The following is a 23,405-nucleotide window of genomic DNA, read 5'->3' as shown; positions in this document are numbered from 1 at the left end:
GTATTACCTCTGGCGGTATTGCCAGATGGTAATAAATGGGGATTTACACTGACAAACTTCCACTTCTAATCAGGTGGTTTTGCCACCAGAGGTAATACCTCCAGTGATAATACGTATGACCAAGTGGCAGTATCAATAGTTCCGTTTGCTGGTATTCCAGCGGATTTACTGGCGGACTACCGTCAAACTCGTAATGAGGCCCAGTTTCCTGACATCCTCAGGACCAGCACTATAGTGACACAGGGCACGTTCAACGGTCACATATGCATTCCTGGCAGCTGCTGGAACACAAAAATATCACCTGCTGCCGGGTCTAGTAGACAACATTCCAGGGCTTCTAAATGGGGTCAAATATGGCCGCTGGATGTTCCAATCTTAGTGTCTTTGTAAATTATATATGGAATTTATTTTGCGTTTGCATATTTTGAACATATCGTGTGTGCTCACTCATATTCCGTTCATTTTGCCTGTGCTTTTCGTGCTTACCCATATTTCCAGCACAGTTTAAGTATGGGTGAAATGTGCTCATTGCACTTGGATCCTTTTTATAATGTCAACTGCAATCATGTATCTGGACATATGTACTGGCACCTTTGCTTTTAAAATAGGCTGAAGTAACTTCTATAGATATGGGCAGGCGAAGAGCACATGATCAGGGTTTTCACGTGTTCTCTGTCACGCTCACATAAATTATTCTTTAATTTCATGCAGGCAGGTATCTAGTACCAGTTATATCGTTCATTTGTAATTAGCCTGTCCTGACTTTACAGCCTCCTACATTTCTGTGAAGTGTGATGAAGTGACCAGGGTCACTTGGACCTGGGAATAATATACACAGTCTCTCATGTTTAAGAAGGGCTTTCTAAAGGTATCTCAAAGGCACGTTTCTGAGACCATTTGAAAAGACCAAACCAACAAAGCCTACATCTCCCAAAATGCCTTTTTGGAAACTAAGATTGGCTCTGGGAAAAACTCAACTATGTATTAATTGGCAAGAAGGCTATAGTACACAGGACTGCTTTTGATACTAAATGGAGGACTGGTAGTGGAAACTTGCTTGCATCCATCTCCCGTTCTATGTTCAAGATGGAGGAAAGAAGCACATCCATTGCCTGGACCACAACTAGGGACATGGAAAAGACTCCCACATTTCCCCTACACTCAGATTAAACCAGAAGAAAGAGTAGCACCAGTTTCCTTCACTGCCAAATCCATGGGGGTGTGAGAGTCTCCTTTAGCCAACAGCTCCAAATAATTTTAATGAGAGAAATTCTGACGCTATGCCAAATATAAGGAGTTCCGACAACCTGAATTTTACAACATATACAATGACTTGCTTTGTAGAAAAAAGAGACACTACTCCTTCCAGACATAGGAGCCCCCCAGCAAAGGATGTGAGAGAATCTGGCAGCTGCCGCTCGCCCACCAAGGAGAAAAATTCTAGAATTTGATCCAGGATTCCAGAGTCCTATTTGATAACTCCCTCCAGAGATTAGAAAGTCAAAATAATCTTGGCAGCCAACCTCGATAGGAATGTCTACATAAGTAACAAGGGATTTACAGGATCATAGAATTTAAATTTCATTCCCTCTTAAGGGATATTTTATCCCAACTATCCATTTTCACCCTTCTGATCTACCCCTCCTGATGTTCTAATGTAATATTCCACAGTTTATTCTCATGATCTTTAGTAGTTGCCCTAAAAACATATCTCTCAACGGTTTTTGGCTGTCAAGTTAATAAAAAAGTTTGGCCTCTCTACCCAGCTAGAGAATGCAATGGCATTTAATCCCAGCTGAAGGGAGAGAGTGGCCACTGGAGTAACTCTTGAAGCATCTAGTGTTTTCCCCCACCTGGAACCCTTGAATTTGTCCAGGCGGGAGGACCATTTATGTCTTCTCCACACTCCACACCTATTTGTCACCATGCGGAAGTAGGAGATCAACACACATGTGGCATGCTTTTGGGCAAAGACTTTTATTGATAAACAAAAGAAGAAGAAAACCTACCTATCCCTAACTCAAAGAGGGGTTTCCTTGTCGGAATGCCCTTCACTAAAAAGTCCACCATCCTGTGTCAAACCCCTACTTCTATCCCTTACACTTATAGCTAAACTAAACAGGACTTGTCCCTTTTGGGTCCAGGAGAATGACTCCCTTCTTCTGGATGGAAATAGATCACAAAGTAGAGTCATATCTCTCTTCCCCTGGCCTTTCCAAGGCTGGTATTTATAGTTTCACAAAGGTGGGGGACACAAAGGTGGGGGAATGTCTCCCTTCCCCTTGCATTTCTCAGGCTTCTCTCTGCAGTTTACCAATGGTCGGGGAATGTCTCCCTTCCCCTGGCTTTTCACAGGCTTCTCTTGATGGTTTACCAATGGTGGGGGAATGTCTCCCTTCCCTTGGCCTTTCTCAGGCTTTTCGTGGAGGAGCCCCTTTTAATAGTCCAGTGGGTAGTCCTGGCATACTCCCTTGCCAGGTACTGCTTAGGGTCCCAGACCCTTTTAATATGGTTTCTCTTGCTCAGGTCTCAGACCTTTTCGATATGGTTTGTCATACTTGGCTCCCAGACCCCTTCAATGTGGTTTCTCATGCTTGGATCTCAGACCCCTTCAATATGGTTTCTCGTTCTTAGGTCCCAGACCCCTTTGCAGACCCAGGACCATGACCTTGTTGTCGGGCTCTTCATTAGTCCCTCTTCCATCTTTAGGCTCCATCTCATACGAGAACTAGACTGTTCGGTGAGATTGTCTTGAGGGTTCTTCATGGCTCCCAGTTTCTTTCTCGTCTCAGTATCTCGAGATAACAGTTCAGTGGACTGAACCTTATTCTTCCTCGTCCCAGTACCACTAGTACTATAGATGTGGCATAATACATGGGAGAACTTATGGGTTAGGAGAAAGGTAAGGAAGGCGAGGGTACAAAGGGAGATGAGAGTTGACAATATTGCATTGGCCCATGATGTCTTCCCTGTATCCCAGAGGGGGAATCCCTTTCCATGTGATCCTCCCACTTAGAACCACACTCAGGAGGACTTTTGGGTAGTGACTTCACCTTACTGGCCCTATGGAAAAGGTCTCCCCCTCGCGAAGAAGGGACGACATCACAGGATTCGTCACACTACAAAAAAAGAACACATTTTCGAAGGTTTCGTCGTTAATAGTTCTAAAAATAAATCACCTTATAACTGACTAAATCTTAGTGGCCCCTTGAAATGTTGAAAAGGTCTGGCTTACACTTTGTAAAGTTTTTGCACATGCACAGCACTATGGTTTTTATCTTTCCTTTATTCATTATAAACGATTTGCTTCGATAATATTCCTCCATTTGTATTGTTTGCATCTGGAGACTCACCCTTTTCTGGTCCAAAATTATAGTGTCATCAGGGTTCATAAAACATAATATGCTGATTAAACCCCACTCTAGGTGGAAAGCTGCAACCATCTGCAGTTCAGGAGGGTGATCAGCAGCCAGAAGCAGTTTATGTAAGATCGGCGTCATACCAGCCACTTGATGAAGCCCTTTCAACGAAGGACATTTTTCAGCATTCTCACATTAATAGTATGGGTGCGCACCCACATGCTTGAGTGCAAAGCTTTTACAAATGCAGTGGTCCAACTATGTGCCCGGAGCAATATGAATTTCCACCGATAAGGAGCACTATCACATTTCTTTAAAGCCAATTTAAGTTTATATAAACGACTGTAGATCTCTTTTACCAGAGCGGGGAAGAGACCAATGGCCTAATCACAAATTGGGCGAAGTGGTAAAAATGCAGGCGTAATGCTATTACTGCCGCATTACCGCTTCACCCAACTATGAGTTGGGTGGAAAGATGGAGATTCACCTCGAACTCTCAGCTGTGGGTAAATCTGCCGACTTTCCACCAATTATGCTATGCTATTAGCGCTGTGGTGCTTGCGCCAAAAATGCCCCATTGGGTCCAATGAACTCAATATAAATGGGGACTTACCGCCCGACTACAACTCGGGATACGGCGCTCATGAGGACCCAAGTATTAAAGGGAATGATGGCTTGGCCATGCATTATTAGCAGTACAATAGGCAATGACCTATGTAAAACAGGTATTGCAAGTCATCTAGGAGTTCTGTCACCTTATAAACAAGTATTTTGCCTTGTTCCTCTATTTGGTCAGAAAACTCCTCAGTGATGTGCATTATGCTCATAACATACAGTAGCACGAACCTGCCTACATATATATATATATATTTAGTGGACAGAGCAATATGGTCTCTGTGTTTAGTTTCAAAATATAGTCAGTCGTAGAACATTGTGATTCAATTCATCTGATTGAAATCGCTTTACTCAAAATGTGCTCATTTCCATATATTTATGTTTCCAGTTGGTACGATACCTCATTGCATGCCAGTTTAAACTGCGGTCTACCTGCAGGACACAGTTTTGAATCCTGTTAGGGCCGACTCAGCCCTTTACCCTTTCAAGGTCAGTGAGTTGAGTACCATTAGATTGGGTAATACAGTACATGTTTTAACATTGGGAGATATGCAGCACAATCTTATATGAAAACACAATGTTTATTTTTATTGTATTTGGGTGATTCTTTTTTACCATGTACTTCTCCTTCCATGCAGATAGCCCAACTTATGTTCGATTTATATTAGCACTTCATCAGCATTGAATAGCACTACATAAATATATGCTTCTTCATCTTGAAGCAACTGTACTGTTGTAATCGTACATTCAATTTGGTACACAGGCTGGAAGGGATTTGTGTTTTAACTTGATGCTCGGTTTTCATGTTGCCTTGTTTGCTATGTTTGTGCATTTCCCATTGACCTCCAATGAGAGCAATGTGGTGATTGTAAACTGTTTTGTTAATGTTAATGTTAAAGGATATTTATACCGCGCACTATCACCACTGAGTGGTCCCCTGACGCTCTGGCGGATCTGAAAGAAAAGGGGGGTAGGTTTGGGGCGTGTTAGTAGGGCAAAGTTTGGAGAGGAGCAAGGGAGCTGTGATGTACTGTTGGCAGCTTCAGTTCAGTTAACACCGTTGGCTGAGTTTTTTGGTGTGGTATCCGATCTGAGTCCGTTGTGTGAATGTCTGTGTGGTGTGTTTGTTGTTGCGGTGTTAGGGAGAATTTTCAGTTTAGTGCTAAATTCCTCCCACCTTAGAGACCCCCAGCTTTTGCTGATCTTTGGGACTTTGTACTTTTAATTTGATGTGGTTTCTGTTTCTTTTGGTTGTGGAATCTGACAAACTCCATAAGCATCATCTTTTACATTGTGTCACACAGCACCTTCAGTGAAGTGGCACAGGGAAGCCTTTCTGATTTCCCCTAGGTTTAAATACCTTCTCTTTGCTTAACTACTGTTTCCAAGAGCAGTAAAGTGAAATTGACTTTACTTACATTTGTAACTTTCGAGACCCAGCACACACTATCTTACAATAGGGTGATGGAAGGGTTACTTAGTATCCCCTTTGTCTAGCTTCTCATGTATCATTTTTATGTTACCCTTTCCTCGATGAATGGCTGGCTACTCGACCCAGTAAGTGGACAAGTGTCCATAAGAGAGAGAATAACTCAGGGACTCAGCTTATTCATCCCAGTGAATCAGCAAATACCCACAGGATGGATAATTACAGTGGCTCCTGTTTTACTCATTGCAACAAGACAGAAACGGAACCAAGGAGCAAACATAGTTGTTTGCGCTACTATATTCTCTCCAAAAAGAAGGATAGTTTATCAGACAGAGAGACATTTGATATGAAACCATTTGTATTCCTCTGGTTCCTTACTTCCTCATGAACAGAGAACCAAGATCAAGTAAAGAAAGATTTCAGTTCCCCAGAAGTTCTGGAAAATGAGAGCTTTAAAGAGACGCTTCAAGAAATCACAAAATGAAGGGGTCACAACCCAAACACAGCGAGGAGACACAGTTTATCTACAGAAGGAAAAGGGACACGAGAAATGTGGATAGGTCCCAAAGAGGAACTGAACAGGTTTAGCGAAGAAATAGCCAAGAACTATCTAAAAATCAGTTAGTAGGGCCGAAAAAGCCTATCCAAGAGAAGGGAGTCATTCTCTTGTTGTTTTCTCTTAGTGTTGGGGCCAGTATAGATTAGCTTTGAGATAGAGGACAGACTATTTACACCACTGACGATGAACACACTAGTTAGCAGGTAGGGAAACCCATACAATAGGGATAGAAAGGCATTTATTATAATTTAAATACATCACTTGCTAAACATGACAAAAACTGGTCTGTCTCCTTCTAACCTACCACAGATTACTTTTATCTAAATGTCCATAGGTCCTTGTACTAAGGAAACTGGGATTCTACTTTATTCAAACTCATAGTTGTCTACAGTGGGCCTCTAGCTATGAGGAATTCTGTATCACGTATCGGAGCCAAGGAACCGACAGCCTTTTGGATTTTTGCGACTAGCATCTATTGGAAATTTTGATATTTCCCAATTATAAGGGAAACAATTAATTTAAACAATTTGAGGATCCAACTCAAGGGTAGACAGTGTTACTGACAGACTCTTGCTTCTTCATTGTTTGGCTCCTTTTGCTTTGGCCCTCATTTTTTATTTCAGATATGAATCTTATCTTGGAAGAAGGCTTCATTGGTTAGGATTTCTGAATTCGTGTCTCTTGGGGTCTTTGCCTGCATAATCTGGACAAACATATCTCACACATGAAGGATTATCATTGAGTAGAAGTGTACTTGGGTACAGTTAACCAGCTACAGTATTTTGATCACTTGTATCTCCAAGTTGTGTGCAGGGTGAGTCTCCTAATATTTTAAGGTACTGGGCATCTCTACTATGTCTGTCATTAATGCCTTCAATGTAAGAAGTGGAACCAGAGCAAATATATATCCTGCAAACCAGCCTGTATATTCAGCCTATACAATAGGATCAAATAGCACCGAGGCTGCTGGACCTCATTGGTCTCTTGCTTTCAGAAGGTTTGTTCCTGGTTGAAAATCATTAAACATCCCCTGCTTTCTAAGTGTTCTTGCAGTCTAGCGTTTAGCCCCTTTTCACTTGGTTTTTACATTAATGTTGGAGTTTGACCTGGAGTTGTGTGGTTATGTGGCTTGTTCCTTTAAAACAGAAAATGAAGCAGGAATCAAACATGAATATAAAACATAAACAACATACTACATAATAGAAATTCTACTTTTTAATATAACGCACACGATTAAAAAAAGGGTGAATCACAGAACTAGATTTTCCATTCCCTGTAAGTTCCTTATAGCATCTCTGTGCATCTGATATCCACATTTAAATACAATCTGATCAGACCAATAAAGTCATCCATGTTTTAGTTTGGTCATTTTTTGCAACCTTTACAGTATTGTCAATATGCACAATCGTCGAAAAGAGATGGAGTCAAAGGCTACCCTTGTCTGCTATTGACAACAGCTGTTGACAACAGCAGACTTCACCCGGAGCTAGCTACACAGCTCGCGCTCAAAGCATACCACTGCACCACTCCGTGTTTGCAAGATAGAGATTCCCTCTCATCTACCCCTACCTGGACCCCAGTTTGGCCACACCAGAGACCACCTGCCCAATCCACGGAGATTAATCTTACGCCAGAGATACATCTGATACCTGGCCACCTAACAACGTTTAGCCATGACGCTCCCACTACCTTAGGTGCCTGGCACTCTTTTAGCATCATCGTGTTCCAAGATTCCATAGGACAAGGTTTCCATATTGCCTCACTACCAGCAATGCATGAAATAACGGTCACCTCAGATTTACTAACCCACCTATATGCATAATCAATTGCGAGTTGTATGCAATGCATTTTTCTTGTGCCTAGGATGGCATCTGCCCTTGTTTTAACCTTTTTTTATGTGAATAAATAATTTGCATTGTTTTTTGCTTGTAAACAATCCCACTCCCTTGTGTTCTTTGTAAGAGCTAACTGATACATGCTATCTTAGCTCCACTGCTTATAAAAGAAAACTACCAGAGCGTTAATGACAAGGGTAGCCTTTGACTCCATCTCTTTTCTATAATTTTGCCTCAACCCTCTGGAGTCAGGCCCCCTTCAAAAAAAGAGGGTCCTTGCCCTTATCTCACACACAACAACACTATGCACAATCAGCCAGCATGCAGCAGTGTCCTGATGGAACAAGAGCGTGGGCGGCAGTGTCTCAAAAGTTGCCCACCAAATGTCTACTCTCTAGACTGTCTGTTGGGGTTCTTGTATCCTCCCACGCAGAATAGGTCACAGATTTCAATTGTGCACACTATTTTGAGTTGTTTTAATGTTTGGTTTGGAAATAACATGACCGACGCGTACTTAGGCCATGTTTGCTTGGACTTTTTCATTAAATAAATACAATTATTTCATAACACGGACTTTCCCTACTGGCCTCTTTCCAATTATATTTGGAAGATACTTAATGGGCATCATATCTGTTGAAATCCAAATAATTCTACCCTTACGAAAACATCTTTCTTGCAGGGAGTTTTTTGTTTTTATATTGCCAATGGGTTAATCCAGAACTCAAACATATGTTTTGCATTTGCTTTCCTGACATGAGTTCACTATCCCATGGGGAATATCTTCTTTTAATGGTCAAATGAATCTCAACTCCTTCTGGGTGAAGCCAGCAGGGCAGTATCCCTGCCCATACCTTCCCCTTCTACCCTACCCTTGGCACAGTTTCCCCTAATAGGCACCCGATTGTGAATTTCAGCCATCTTTACTGGATAGTCAGATCTGATCTGAATATGTTTCCTGTATGTATTCAGCAGGTGGGAGAACTGTACCCATTGCATCACTACTACGGGAAGGTGCCCCTCAAAATGTGCCTGGTCTTCAATGGGACTCATTTCAGAGGTAGGGGAAGGATTTGAGGAGGTCCCCTATCATCTCCTGGTGTGTGCCTTGCGCTGTCCCCATGTAGTGAAATGCCATTGACCAGTGCCCTGTGAACCTTTGTGACCACTGGCATCAAATCCAGCCTCCACCACTGGTATAATTACAGATATTTAATCAGAAAGATAAATCCCAGCACACTCCCAGGCCTTTTCCTGCCATGCATATGCAACTCCCCCAAACCCCATATAGAATTTCCGTTAATTTTCATTAACTGTATCCCCTAGATCTGCTGTTAGTGGAGACTAACTGTTCATTAAGTCCAGCACGGCTTGAAGAACGAGCAGTAGCCTCAGCTGGAATCTGCAGCTACAATTACACTCCTCCCCACATGCATCATCTTTATTACCCTTCCCTTTATCTGTTGCACCTCAAGGTGACTCTTCTGCTCCCCTTTCTACCTCCTTCTCCTCATGTCTACCTGAGGTGCTCTATTCTGATAGTCCCCAGAGCGCCTCATTGAGTGGCTGGTGGGAGCCCCCCTACCCTGGCATGGCTTTCAGCAGAGCTTTGGTGGATCAGAGGGGAGTGGTCTATCTGATCTGGTAGTGGCTCTGGCTTCTAGAGGAGGCTTGCAGTACAATGCCAGAACTGGTCTTTCAAGCTGATGTGAATGTGATGAGCTTCAGGGGGAGAGCACCCTTTATGTGGGTGGTTCTATTTGCGCAGTACATGTTGCGTTGCCAGCCCAGCTTGCCTGTGCCAGCCCAACCAACGTACTAGGTCAGGGCCAGCCCAACCAAAGTAAGTGGGTAGTACCATCCCAGCATACCAAGTGCTGCACCCCAACCCCCAAATATAAGCACACAGAGAGAACTGCATCCCTAGGCTAACAAGGGCACTGCCACTCCCACTATCGGAACATGCAGACACCATTAACCTAGTACACATGGACGTTCCAACCAGCCCATCAGATTCCCAGCACAATCCATGTGCTGCAATTGCAGCAAGCACTTGTTCCTGCAAGTCCAGAATGCTCAACTGCTGCTTGCCTCCAATGTACACAGGACACTAGATCAGAAGCACATCCATGGCACTACAAGTCCAAAATATACTGAAGACACTACACCCAAGCCCAGCCACAGGAACATGCCTACAGCTGAGATGGAGCAGCGAACTCATCATATCCATGATTCATTCCGGCCATTACCAGCAGAGGACATAGGAGTGCACTGCTATCTTTTTTAAAGCTTTGTTTTGCATTCATGACCATGCGAGAAAGTATTCATACATAGCAGAAAGGCAGCTGCTAGTGACAATAGATTGCTGAGAGACAGAATGCCCTACCAATCCATGATCACTCTTTACAGGTATCAGGTGAAGAAGGGGAGCAAAAAGAAAAGCAAAACGGAAGAAAAAACATCTCAGCAATGGGAGGGGTTTCCGTCAGATTCTCAGTAGCCCATCATAAGACCGTATCTGAGTGAATCCACAACACTGTGTACACGAAGGGGAGACACCATAACTCTGCAAGTTGCAGCTGCAAGACAATGTTCATGATATAAATATTCTCTACCTGTAACTTATTTAATGAAGGCAAACTAAGTTTTCAAGTATGCTGGTGTATAATGCAGAGATTTTATCCATAGCCAGAACCCTCCAAACCTTGACCCACCAAAGACCTAATTTTGGGCCACTGGGAGGCTTTGAAGGTTGTACTGGAGTGTGAAGGTCATCCTTGAAAAGGTGAGTAATTAAGGCTGAGAGCATACAATGCATCAGGTGATTTCCTGCTTCATCTCCATCTCTGAGGATTATCACCTGGGGCTCTGGAGGTAAATGCATCCAGGCGGTTTCTCTGATCTGGGCGGTCACCTCTTTCCAGTAGGGTTGTGCTTTTAGACCCCTCCACCACATGTGTCAAATGCTCCAAGTTTAACACATTTCCCCAAAGCTCAGGGGGAGAGCTGAGTGCAACTGTATGAATTCCAAAATAATTCATATACCAATGGAAAAAGACTTTGTATGCAAACCCAATACCTCAAGTACACTTGGAAGCCTTATGGGCCCTTTGCCAGAATTGCCTGTAGGATTCCTCGGAGGTAGAGATTCCATGTTTACATTGCCGTGTAACCATGTACGTCTGTGTGTCAGCTGGGCTTGAAGAATCAAGAAGCCATTATAGACGAGAGATGCTGCCTGTATGCACACCTTCATATAGTGAGCGCTCTATGCCTCTAGGGGCCCTGGAACCCACTGCCCCAACCGCCCTGTATGACACCCAGTGGCAACGTTGTACATAACAAACCCGTTCCTCTTTGCCGCAAAGTAATTTGGTCTTCCAGGCAACACATCTTAGGGGTTTCCCTTTGGAATATAGGTGATGGAGTGTGTGGTGTTCCTGGCATTCCCTGGTGGACCAGTACCCTTTGATCAATCTGGGGCAGAAACAATTTTTTTTAAAATGTGGGTGCGACAGGCCTGGGGATACCCCAATTATGTGAACACCTCTACCCCAGGAACTCAGAGAGGATGCTGCAGTTGAGAGAGGGTTCCCTCTCCTATGACTAGAGCTTCTGGAGACAAATGGTAGGTTAGACATCAAGAGCGCAGTACTTCTGTGATCAATATCTTTCCAACCACAAGTCACAGATGGCAAGGACCATTTCAAGAGTGAGCTAATTTGGAAGGCAAAGAGGTAGCTCTTTATGTTTGGGGTACCCAGTCCACCTACAAGGGGACTCCGCATTAGAACTCTATGCTGAATGCTATGGTAACCTTTCCCCATATGAATGCTAATTACTTACCTTGAAACGTGTTAAGCATGACCACTGGAATCTCTATAGTTAGGGCTCGACATACATGTAGCAGGTAGGGAACCAGGGTCATCTTTACAGCTGAAATCCAGTGTAGCCAAAACATGTCCTTTGTGTCTCATTATTGGAGCTCCACTTTGCTTGCCTTCCAAGGGGCTAAAATGTTTGCTTTATAAAGAGAACTGCATAATCCGGTGAGATGAAGCCTTAAATAAGATAAGTAGCCGGTAAGATAGCTCAGCAGGTTGAGCGCTCGCTGCTGCACTCTGAGCGTCATCTGCAGGTCGCAGGTTCGAACCCCAGCAAGTCCAACTCAGCCTTTCATCCTTCTGAGGTCGATAAATGAGTACCAATTTCGGTTTGGTGATATTGTATGGATTAAGGCGCTACATAAATAACACATCTTTATCATTATTATCATTAAATATTGCAATCTATCCTGAGCCCAGGTGAAAGTAAGAGCATCTTAAAACCTCTGTATTATTTCGGGGTATCCTGTTGTAGTGCAAGCTTAGATTGTGTGTGGTTATTTATGCGCCCTGCCACACATTGAAAACAGTTCACTTTAGGCACCACGTGCAGTAAGAATGTTCCAAAGTCAGTCAATGCCACTTCATGTGAGACCCCGAGAGAATAAGATTGAGGGGCTCCATAGATAATGCAGAAAATAATGTCGAGAGCGGGCAACCCTGTTGGGTGCCTCTAGGTATTTCTAGCCTCTTGTTATCGGTGGCATTAACGCGGAGCTCCAAAACCAAGGGTGTTCAATAACTGCTTGATAAAGGATCATTCAATGCTATCGAGCATCTTGTCGGTATCGAGAGCCCAGACTGCAAATGCTCGACTTGAACCTCTGCCCCAGTCGATATTATTAACTGCCCTGCGAATGGTAGTGTCTTGATTCCCTAGAAAGCCCTCCATATCTGGCGAGATGATGAGAGCAGACCAAGTCCTCATGAATCGTGTGGCTAAGAGCTTAGTTGAGATCTTCTTCGTGTGACTGTTGAGCAGGGCAATGTGATGACAAGGAGCGCAATCTGAGAGTGCCAGGGCTGGGTTTAGTGCTAGGGACGTGGTTGACTCTGTCATTGATCCTGATGCAGTGCCAGGGATCAGAATAGCATTGAACATCATAGTTAAGAGGTGGAACCATGATGCATTTAAATGTTTTATAGATGTACCTCTTCCAGAATGATATTGGCATCGGGGCACATAAAACATAGGCTGGTCAAACCTCAGTCTGGGTGGAAAGCTGCAACCATCTGCTTCTGGCTCATCGCCCTGCTGAGCTGCAATTTAAATGAAATGGGCATCATAACAGCCCGTTGATGAAGCCCTTTGAAAGTTGGGAATTTTTCCGAGATCTCCCCGTTAATAGTATGGATACACACCCATATCCTATACCCATAGACTAATGCTGTAACTACAGAAAAAAAGAGAGAATCTGAATGATTGCGCCACATTTCGTTTTTATATATGGTTATACAGTGAATGCTGTAACTAGGTGAGGATTGTGCACTCCAAACCTTCTGCATCCTCGGTGGAGTGGCAAGCGGTGAATTCACAGCCAGATATTGTTTTAAAGAGATCGGCCACAAGATTGTGCACTCATTTTAATTTCCATTTTCCCCTGTTGTTTGTTCCCTCCGGGTTCCATTGGGATGCCATGTAGTTTCATGGTCTATGTTGCCGCAATGTGGCAGCTAAGAAACAATTTGCTTTTTCCCCTTTGGTATAGTGGTGAGGGGAAAAACGGCGATAATGCAGTGGTCACTCTGTTATCACTGCATTACCGCACTGCCGTACTACAACTTCGGTGGTGAGGCAGAGGAAAAACCACCAGCGAAATGCTGAAAGTAATTCCGCCGCCTTACCACCAAAAATCAGCAAAATCTGCAGAATTGCTGCGGGTGGAATAACCGCCAGTGGTAATTCTGCCGAAACCCATGTGGACAGAAATGGGGAATAACACCGCCATACCATCATTTGTAATCCGGCAGTCATTCCACCGGACCAAGTGGCGCGGTAGTAGTAATGGTAATTCCGTTTGGCAGTATTCTGGCAGATTTACAACAGAATACCGGCAAACTTGTACTGAGGCCCAGAATGCTATAACCCCCACCGCACCCCCAGTTACTCTAAATTCCAGCTAGCCCCTGTAAATCTGAACCGCTCGACCACTGACGAAATGCTCGTTAACACTGAACTATTCAGAAAGTGGCCTTATCCTAAAAATATACAGCCCCCTAACATACATCAACTAACATAATTCTGGCCGAATTATAGTTACATTAAATCAAATCCAATCAGGCTTTTGGAGGAAGTTCTCAAAATGTTGTGGTAGATATGCCTCCCGCTTGTCTCTTTTCCTGATTAGAGCCCCTTCTTCTACTTTTCCAACTGTGGGCCTCATTCCGAGATGACTGCCACCAATAACGGGACCGAGTCTGGTGTGGTGCAATGGGAATTTACCGGTCTAGTCCGACCCTGGTGGGACCGGTAAGTCCCCATTGCACCAACCATTCCCCATTCCCATTTGAGCCCCCATAGGGCTCAATGGGAATGGGGAAGGCGCTATTTACGGGCCTGCTAATGGCAGGTCCGTAATTAGCGGCCTGGTCCTCTGACGGGACCCGTAAGGGACATGTGGTCTGACCACACGTCCCTAGCGGTTCCCGTTAGGGGACCTCGGAATCGGGCGGTAGGGGATTACCGGCACCGGTCTCCTTACCGGTTCCCGGTATCCCCTACCGCCCGACTCATAATGAGGCCCTGTATCTTTTCAGGGCTGCCAGGGCTCAGGGACCTCTTACTTTTTATTTGGCCCAAAGATCATTTTTCTGTGTCTTCTTTGCGGATGTGGAATGCAGTGTCCACTTAATGTAAAGAGATGTTTGCATGGGTAACCAATGTATTCTTTATTTATTCTTGATGCTCCTATCCCACCGTGATCCAGTGATCCAGTGAGTCGACGGAGGCTCTTATATGTAGCTAGTGTGGACTGAGACAGATCTTGAAATAGAATAATCACTGCGTCTCGAAACTGGATCTCGTTAGATTTCTTCACAGTAGCCATAATGTTCTCTTTTTACTTTGAAGAAATAGATGCAGGTTTACACATTTGGAAGGAAATCTTTACGCTGTGTCTGGTATAGTAACATGTTGACTGCATCTGATAATTGAAGAATATTTCTGAAAGAGCAATGTTGTGTCTAAATGGGTTTTGATTGGTGGTGGTGGTTGGGTGGTGTGTGATGAAGTGGAGACATATTGCCAGGTGCTCAGCCTGATTTAATGGTAGGAGTGTTAAGCAGTAGATGGCTGACTGAAGATACTGTTACTAGTGTAGGTGTGTTGTCTCTGATCTCAGTGGGTTCTGTGACAATCTGTTTAATGGTAAGAAGTCGAGGCGGTTTAAAAGTGCTTCCATGGGTTTCTTGGTTGCTTGCGCTCCTCGTAGGTTGTGGTCACCAAGAAAGATGTTGTTGGAGAGCATTGTGGTGAAATGTATAACAGTTGACAGAGAGGTCAGCTGTACCAGTAGGCTGGGGTCTTCCTTCTCCACGATATGGAAGGTGTCATGAGGACCAGGACAGTCTCGGAGCTGCATCCTGGTTGGAAGTGCAATTGGTAGGCTTGTATTAGGTTGTGCTGGGAGACACTTGTACGTAGTTGAAAGGGCAACGTGTTCTCACTTGTCATCCTGATGAAGGGTGGGCGCACAGTGATGCAACAGAAAGCCATGTCCTGTGGGTTCATTGTGGGCTTCAGGAGAGAGGGGATTTGTCCCGTCTTCACTGCGCATAAAAAATGCCTTCTGTTGGGAGCCTTCTGTTCTGTCTGAGGCATTTCCCTGTGATGGTTTTCAAGGTGGAGGCAGGGAGGAAATCATATTGGTTGATGGGAGCCTTAATACCTGTACAGTTGATATACGGAGCTGCAAGGGCTATGGTCCTGAAATTGGGTCATTTTGGTAAATCTCGTGGTGAGATGTGGGGTATCTATGGTGTGCCTTTGGTCAACAAATTGACTAGTGATGTCAGATTTCTCTGTGAAGAACTTGCTGATGGCATTGAACCTGTCTTTATATGGCGGTGTTTCAGGATCAGCTAGAAGGCTCATGCAGTGTCAGATAACCTTAAAGAATGCTCTGCTTTTCCTGAAAGCTTATGCTGTAGTTAATGTGTATTGTTATCTGTGGCTGAATTGTTGTGATTCCGGCGGATTGATCTGAGTGATTTTTAGCTTGATAACAAGTTGTTGTTGTTGGGATTTTCTCCGTAGCTTTCTCCTACTTCCTGGTAAAATTCAATCTTGATTCCAGTGTACAAACGGGACTCTAAGATGGATCCAGGATGCTTTAGACTCTTAACTATGTTAGACTGTAGTTCCTCATTTATTGCCACCATTTTGCTAGACATGCTTACCACCTGGTTTCACACAAATCATTAACTAAGTGCACACAATTTTGGCTTTAGAAAGGGCTTTGGCACCCAACACCCACTTTGGGTTCTATCAAATCTAATTTCAGATGTGTTTAGTTACCCTGGAACTTCATTATATGTTTGTTTTGTCGACTTCACTTCGGCATTTGATTGCGTTATTCGTACAAGGTTGTGGGAGAAATTAGCTGACTGCAGCATTGATCCCTCCCTTCTTTATTTTATCAAGCAGTTGCACCAGATACACATGTCAAAGATTGTTTATTGCAGGATGGTATACTAACACAATCCTTTCTGACAAATGTGGGTTTAAAGCAAGGGTGCGCATTGGCTCCATTACTGTATAATTTATGTATGGCAATGAAGAAGGTGCACTCCCACCCTCCGCAGTTTGGCCACGTAGCCGTAACATGTCTTACCTACGCGGATGACATTGTTATCTTTGATCGAACAGCTATGCGTCTCCAACACTCCTTAAATGCCCTGTGCACCTATGCTGGCCTGAATGGCCGACGGATAAACATGGAGAAAACCAAAAGTATGTCAATTGAAAAGAAGGCATATGGAGGAGCTAAAGTTCGTTGGCAGCTTGGTACCACTAAATAGGCCCAAACTGACACATATAGGTATCTGGGCATTCAGGTTAAGGTATCTCCCTCCTTCTCATATTTATATGATATAGTTGTCCCGAAAGCCTGGGCAAATGGTTGGCCATTAAGAAAATAACTGATACTTGGGGGGGTCGCTTGTTCCCTGGAAGCAAAGCTAGTGTCCTATAAGACAGAAATAGTGCCAGGCATATTATATGTTCTGGAGGTCCTGCGAAAAAGGGCAATCTGCTGGCTGCCTAAATTGGAGGCCTGAGTTCTATGGTCCCTACTAGGCCTGCCTAGCTGAGTCCCATGGAAGTCCTCCGATTGGAACTAGGTTTCCAGTCTTTATTGTCCCAGTGGACCATTGCTGCCAGTAAACTTTGGGTGAATATAAAGTTTGTGAAGGCACTTATAAATCTTTATTGCACTGTACTGTGGCCCATGCCATGCGCTACTCCCGTAGCACATGGTTTAGAGATCTAGATCGTATGGTCCTGACGCACTGCCAGGATTTCTCTTTCTCATGTAGCACGGAAAAGGATGTTCTGCTCTTTCTAAACAAACTTTCTTGCAGGAGTCGGGACCATGATTTTGTCCTTACCTTGACTTCCCTTGAGAAAAGGCGCAAATATATACAGTATAATCATCAAAGGGGCTTTAGCCGGAGCACGCAGCAATAACTAATAAAGTGGCAACTGCCTGCCCTGATTCGTTTAGTTATGTATTTGCGCTTTGATATCCTGCCTGTCTACACCCATATGGGTGCTTGGCAGGGGATTCGGTTGGAGGAGCGCCTTTGTCAGCTATGTGGAAAATAAGTTGAAACAGCATGCCATATCTTGATGCATTGCCCTTTGTTGGGACCTTGTTATGCTAAAGCCTATGCAAATTTTGCCACACATGAATCGGACCAATTTTGAAGCATGGTCTTTGCAGTGGAATCGTATGTGGTGGTTTCCGCTGTGTATTATGTTTGGCTGAGGGATATTATCTTAACAAAGTTTTGTGATTTGACTTGCGAGCTCCCCGTGGCTCTCTTTTTACTTTACAGCAGTCTTATGAGATTTGTTTATTTTTTTAAAACATATTTTATTCGAATTATAATGTATAGTGATATATTTCTTTTTAGATTGAGTCATGTATTAGATAATTTTAATTTATGGATTTTAAGATACACATAAAAGCATGAAAATACTATTTTAGATGTAGGAAACAAAGCAGATTTATTTGGTCCAATTTTGAATCACTTGTCATTTTCATATATTCGTTTTTATCTTATGATTGATTGATTTAAAAAAAAAAAGTGATTGTATGGATCTTGAGTTTTCCTGATAATATATTATGTTGGTTTGATTAGTGTAAAAGGTTGAAAAATTCAACCATATGCACTTAAATAAAGCAAAGAAATAGCTTTTTTTTGTCACTGCATGGCCATTTGATGTCAGTGGCATCACATTTGTACTAGTCTCTGCTAAATTCATGCGTCCGTGGCATTAACATGTTCACACAGCAAGTAATGGTGTGGTTGAGCGTGTTGAACAGTTTAATGTTAAAGCAGTCGACAAGCTTTTTAAATTTTATATTGTTTTGTGATTTCTATCATGGGGAATTGAAAACAGGGTGCTTCAGAATGCAAGGATGACTATGTTGTTGGTCTGCAGATTTTGATGGAGCAAGTGGAAGGTGAGTGTCTGTATGTGCATGACTAGAACTGGACTGGTGAGTAGCTTCATGGATTTCAAGTACAAAGATTCTTGAAGGGTGCAAAGTGGTTCTTATTTTGCTTTGCAATCAATGTATACTAACCCGAATTTCTTAAATACACGAATCAACACACACTTTCCTCGCTTTGAGTGCTCTCTGTCACAAGTTGCTGACAGTGTATTTATTTACTGTGGATCAGAACATACGTGTAGGCAATGTTCCTATTGGTGGGCTGCCTGCTTGTCAGCCTTTCACATGTTAGCTGACTGTCATTATAAGGTGCAGAAAAATACTGTGGGACTGAAAGACTTAATTACGAGTTTGGTGGTAACTGGGCGGTAAATTTGCCCACATACCACCAAACTGAGTTACTGTTACCGCCACTTGGTCCGGCACTATTACCGCCGGATTAGAAGTGCCGGTGGTGGTGCAAGTCAACATTTTCTTTGAGTCCATAGGACTCAATTGGACTTTTCTGGTGGAATTACTGCAGCGGTAGAGAGTTGGAATATTTACCTGAAGCATGATGCTGGAGGTAAATCCTGCACTCCAGAGCCATACTCATTGTATGGCGTAGCAGGAACATTGGTGGTAATTTATTCCGCCTCCGCTATACTTGTAATGAGGCCCTTAGTTCTCTGATTATAGTGACATGGGTCTAGTTTGAGTCGGTCGAAATGTGGATCTAAGTATGGAAAATAAGTCTTGGGTATAATGGGTTCTCTTGCAAGACTTCGTCCTATGGGTGTTCTCATGCTTGATTTGTGCTTCATGGTTATTGAGAAATGATAATAATACTACTATTAATAACAATGAATTGTCTTTTGGCAGTGATAATGGGGCTCATCATTACCAAGCTTACTGCTGGTTGCTGTTTTAAGTTGTTTTATGATTATTTTAAATAAAGCATTATTTGTAGGTCTTAATTCCCAGTTGCTTGTGAATTTTCATCATGCTTTAGTAGTATGGTATCAAAATTACTCATAAATATTATTTAGTTTCACTAAAGTATTTTGTCTTTTCTTTCAGACCCAGTTTTCCCTCCTTCTTGTAACATAGAGAAGAACTTTCTGTCTCTGAATTATCTGGCTGGATATGTACAACCACAGCGGTCTCAGGGCTGCCATATTCGCAACACAGGAGAAGAAAAGGAAGTTCACATCATTGAATTAATTTCTCCGAACACAAATCCCTACAGGTAATGTATACAGAGTCTCTTATCCGAGCACTAACATGATTGCATCTGTTGTGCAGTTCAACATTCCTTTAGATCAGAGCCAACAACATAAATTGTATTTAGGAAGATGTTTTAGCAGAGCTGCTGTAGATTTTAAAAATACCCCTCGCATCATTTTGACCGAAGCCCCTTTGTGATAGTGAGTTACCCACAAAGATTTTTGCTTTGAACAAATTCTTCTGATCCTCCTGTGGTCAAATGTAATCGTTAGCATCATTTGAATGTATTAAGTTCTGGTTTGAAATCATTGCCCCGTATATTGGCATACATCACCTTTAATACACTGACAAAGTTGGTGCTTTAATTTCTGGCCGTGCTGCTTGCTCATTTGCCATTGTATTGCTGTAATGTTTACTGCTTGCAAATCCAGGTGCCAGAAGCCAAACACTAAGTGGGAGTCCCAAAATAAAATGTTGCTTTTCATGTGTCCTTGTTACTACCCTACATGTTAAGAGACTCCATCTGCCTCCTTATTTAGAGATTGCCTGCCCAATAATAAGCAACATCTTTTCACAGACTGGTAATTGTCACTTTCCCTCTGAGATGGGACGTCTTTCCATAGCAGCGAAGAGCACAATTCAGTTAAAAGAACAGTGTCCCTCCCATAATGACAAAGACTCCCTTAAAAGAAGAGAGTCTCACCCTAGAGAAGTCTCTCATCCTACTGAGAAGAGCCTCCACCTACCTAGAGAGTCCCCTCCTTCCTAAAATACCCTCATGTTTGTTTGTTTGTTTGTTTATTTGATATAGCGCTGCCAAACCCAAAGGAAGCTGGGCGCGAACATTACAAGTATACTTATAGCTTAGTTACAGATATAATAACAAATAGGTGATACAGTTTTAGGGTTGGCAGTCACATACATGTATAAAAACATTCGTTGGAAACAACAAGAGGTGGCAGGTACAGAACAGGCATAGTATTCATAGAGTAGCAAGTAGTAAAAGTCCAGGTAGAGAAAGGAGAGGTGATTATGGATAGGTTTAGGAGTTATTGGTCCGGATCCATGTTAAGGTTTTTCGTCTGAAACTCGAGTAGGATTGGTCAGATCTCAGATCATGGGGAAGTGTGTTCCAGGTTTGGGCAGCTATGACTGGGAAGCTAGAGCCGCCATCTGTAAAACGTTTAAATCTAGGGACTTCGAGGGTGTTGATGTTGGCAGATCTCATGGGACGGGTAGTGATTCTCCTGTTAATTCTTTCAGCCAGATAGGGTGCAGCTATGTTGGTTAGGCATTTGGACGTGAGGGAGAGTGTTTTAAGAAGGATCCTATCACTAATCTTGAGCCAATGGACATTTCTTCTGAATCTAGATATGTGCTCTCTATTAGGGATATTTAAGGCTTCTCTAAGAGCATTGTTTTGGAGCCTTTGCAGTTTGACAGTAATATATTTATTAGATCCTGCGTATAGAGTGTTGCAGTAGTCCAATTTAGATAATATAAGTGCATTGGCCAGTGTGATGCACCTTGTTTCAGAGAGAAACGGTCTGCAAGCTCGGATCAGTTTACAGGTGTAAGCTGTTGAGAATGCTAGTGAGTTGAGTTGCTTCTTGAGGGTGAGTGCCGAGTCAAGGTAGAAACCTAAATATTTGACTACGGGCATCACTTTGATAATATTGTTATCAATGTTGAAGGAAGCATAGCTAGGGTTGAGTTTTTTAATAGCGTCTCTGAACCTCATCCTCTACAGAAAAAAGCCTTGTTCTCCACAGAGGAGTCTCGTCCTCCACAGAAGAGTGTCCTCCTGCAGAGAAGGGTCTTCTCCTACCTTGTTGGAGAAAAATCTCAGGCCTTGAGTTGAGGAGAGGTCTAGCTTCCATTGACTCCTCACTCAGATATGATAAATCCTAAACAAGGGGCGGCCATTATGGACAATATTTGTTCTACGACTGCCCCATTGAGGACAACAATACCAAATGTTTTTTTCCAAATAATGGTTTACCCTCAGGCTGATCGAACTTAAGAAACACTATAGATCCACTGAATGGATGTGGTGAAAATATAGGACCTGCACTGGGCTATCAAGGTCAAAACAGCCTTAAAAGAGTATAAAGTAGTGATCTCTGGGCCCAAATCAAACTTTTTCATTAGAAAGATTGACGCAGCAACAAATCATGCACGATGAGTGATCTCAGTAATCTCCAATTCCGTGCAGCTTAACAGTGCTCTAATAGGCAGGGAATCATCACCAGAGCAGGCCAACGCCTTTAATACATTCTTTTATGATAAGATTAAAGTAATTCAGGAACATATTGTTTATGAGAAGGAATCAGAGGTAGTCGCTGAACCTAATAATTCACATATGGGGACTTTGATGGAGGGAGAGTATATTTAAAGCATCATGCGTTTTGACTTCAACCCAGTTTCAGAAGAAGCCATCTGCGCTCTATTAAGTGCTCTCAAATCCACAAGCAACTCATTATTTTATCTACCTGCATGTACAGCAAAACGTTTGGCAGCCAATATTGCCCCATTTATGACTTGCTTTTGCAAATGCATCATTGAGTCAAGGTATAGTTCCATTGGAACTGAAGCTGTCCATAATTTCACCATTCTTGAAGAAACATAATTGAGATCCAGATAATTACCACCCGGTTGCAGGTTTTTCATGGCCTGGTAACATCTTAGAGAAAGTTGTAATGGTTCAAATTGCAGGAATATGTTGAAAAAGAACTCCTGTTGTATCCTCTGCAATCCGGTTTCCTCCCATAATTTGAAACCGAAACTGCATTGGCAGCAGTATGTGATGAACATTTGCAGGTGGCAGATCAAGGGGAATTATCACTATTCATAATGTTGGATCGCTCCACGGCATTCGGTACAGTAGACCATGGTATTCTTATTGATCGACTGAGGGGGATAGGAAATGTCTATGCCAGTGTGATTAAATGGTTCATCTCTTTTCTGTCAGGGCGGCAAAAATGAGTGTGGTCTGGAGGTTACCTATCAGATTCCCTATTTCAGGATTGTGGAGTCTCCTAGGTTCCCCCCATATCCCAGCCATTATCTAATCTATATCTATGTACTCTAATGGACATTCTGGGGAGTCACAAGGTCTGTTTCCAGTCATAGGCAGATGTCACACAGGTGTCTCAAAAGGTTGGACGATCAAGAGGAGTCTTTCTCGAATGTATGTGATCTGCCCGTAGTAAAACTGCTCGATTTGGACCGTTCATTGAAAATGGGGGCCCGAGCAATTTTTGTCCCCCTCCTCCATTGTTAGGAATGCGGGGGACACCCCTGCAACCCCAGAGGAAGCAGATACTGAACATGGGGAGCGGGGGATACCCCCGCAACCTCCACTCCTCATCTTCCGGTAAGAAGGTCAAAAATGAGATAGGTAAAAAGGTACATCAAAAAGTAGGTTAAAAAGGCAAAACGACCAAAAGAAAACAACCAAATTGGGTAATACCATCTTTCTCACGGTTAGGACGTTGCCTGGAGGAAGCTAGTAGTTAGATGTGCACAAATTGGCTTCAAATCAATCCAAACAAAACAGAGTTCATTTTCCATGGACCAAAACATCTGCTTTGCTTGGTGAGGACAGATGTTTCCTTTCTCCCTTTCTCTTAGGATCGGAACTGAAGTATGCCTCCAGGATTAACATCTTGGTTGCATATGGCAGAACAATCTTAGCTGTAAAGGCCAAATTGGGACCAAAGTACAGGCTGTCTTTCATAGCTTCCCCGGTTATGGCGTGCCCTCTTCTTCATACTTGAGAAGGACCATGCAGCAGTGGTGCGAGCCCTGGTAAATTCCCAATTGGATTCTTGTAACATCC

The 23,405-nt window shown here is 43.1% G+C and overlaps 1 protein-coding gene across 2 annotated transcripts in view; it reads left to right on the top strand.

Moving 5' to 3' along the window:
* TGFBR3 (transforming growth factor beta receptor 3) overlaps positions 1-23,405 on the top strand; it is a 486,836-nt gene that overhangs the window by 264,055 nt on the left and 199,376 nt on the right. For both annotated transcript variants that reach the window (XM_069641782.1, XM_069641781.1), the window contains exon 5: positions 19,418-19,586. In XM_069641782.1, the coding sequence (XP_069497883.1) occupies positions 19,418-19,586 (169 nt within the window). The remainder of the gene's footprint in view (positions 1-19,417; positions 19,587-23,405) is intronic.

Source organism: Ambystoma mexicanum, chromosome 1q (assembly GCF_040938575.1).
Source record: "Ambystoma mexicanum isolate Mex_15411 chromosome 1q, UKY_AmexF1_1, whole genome shotgun sequence".
NCBI classification, from domain to species: Eukaryota; Metazoa; Chordata; class Amphibia; order Caudata; family Ambystomatidae; genus Ambystoma; species Ambystoma mexicanum.
This window is presented reverse-complemented; position numbering and strand designations above follow the sequence as displayed.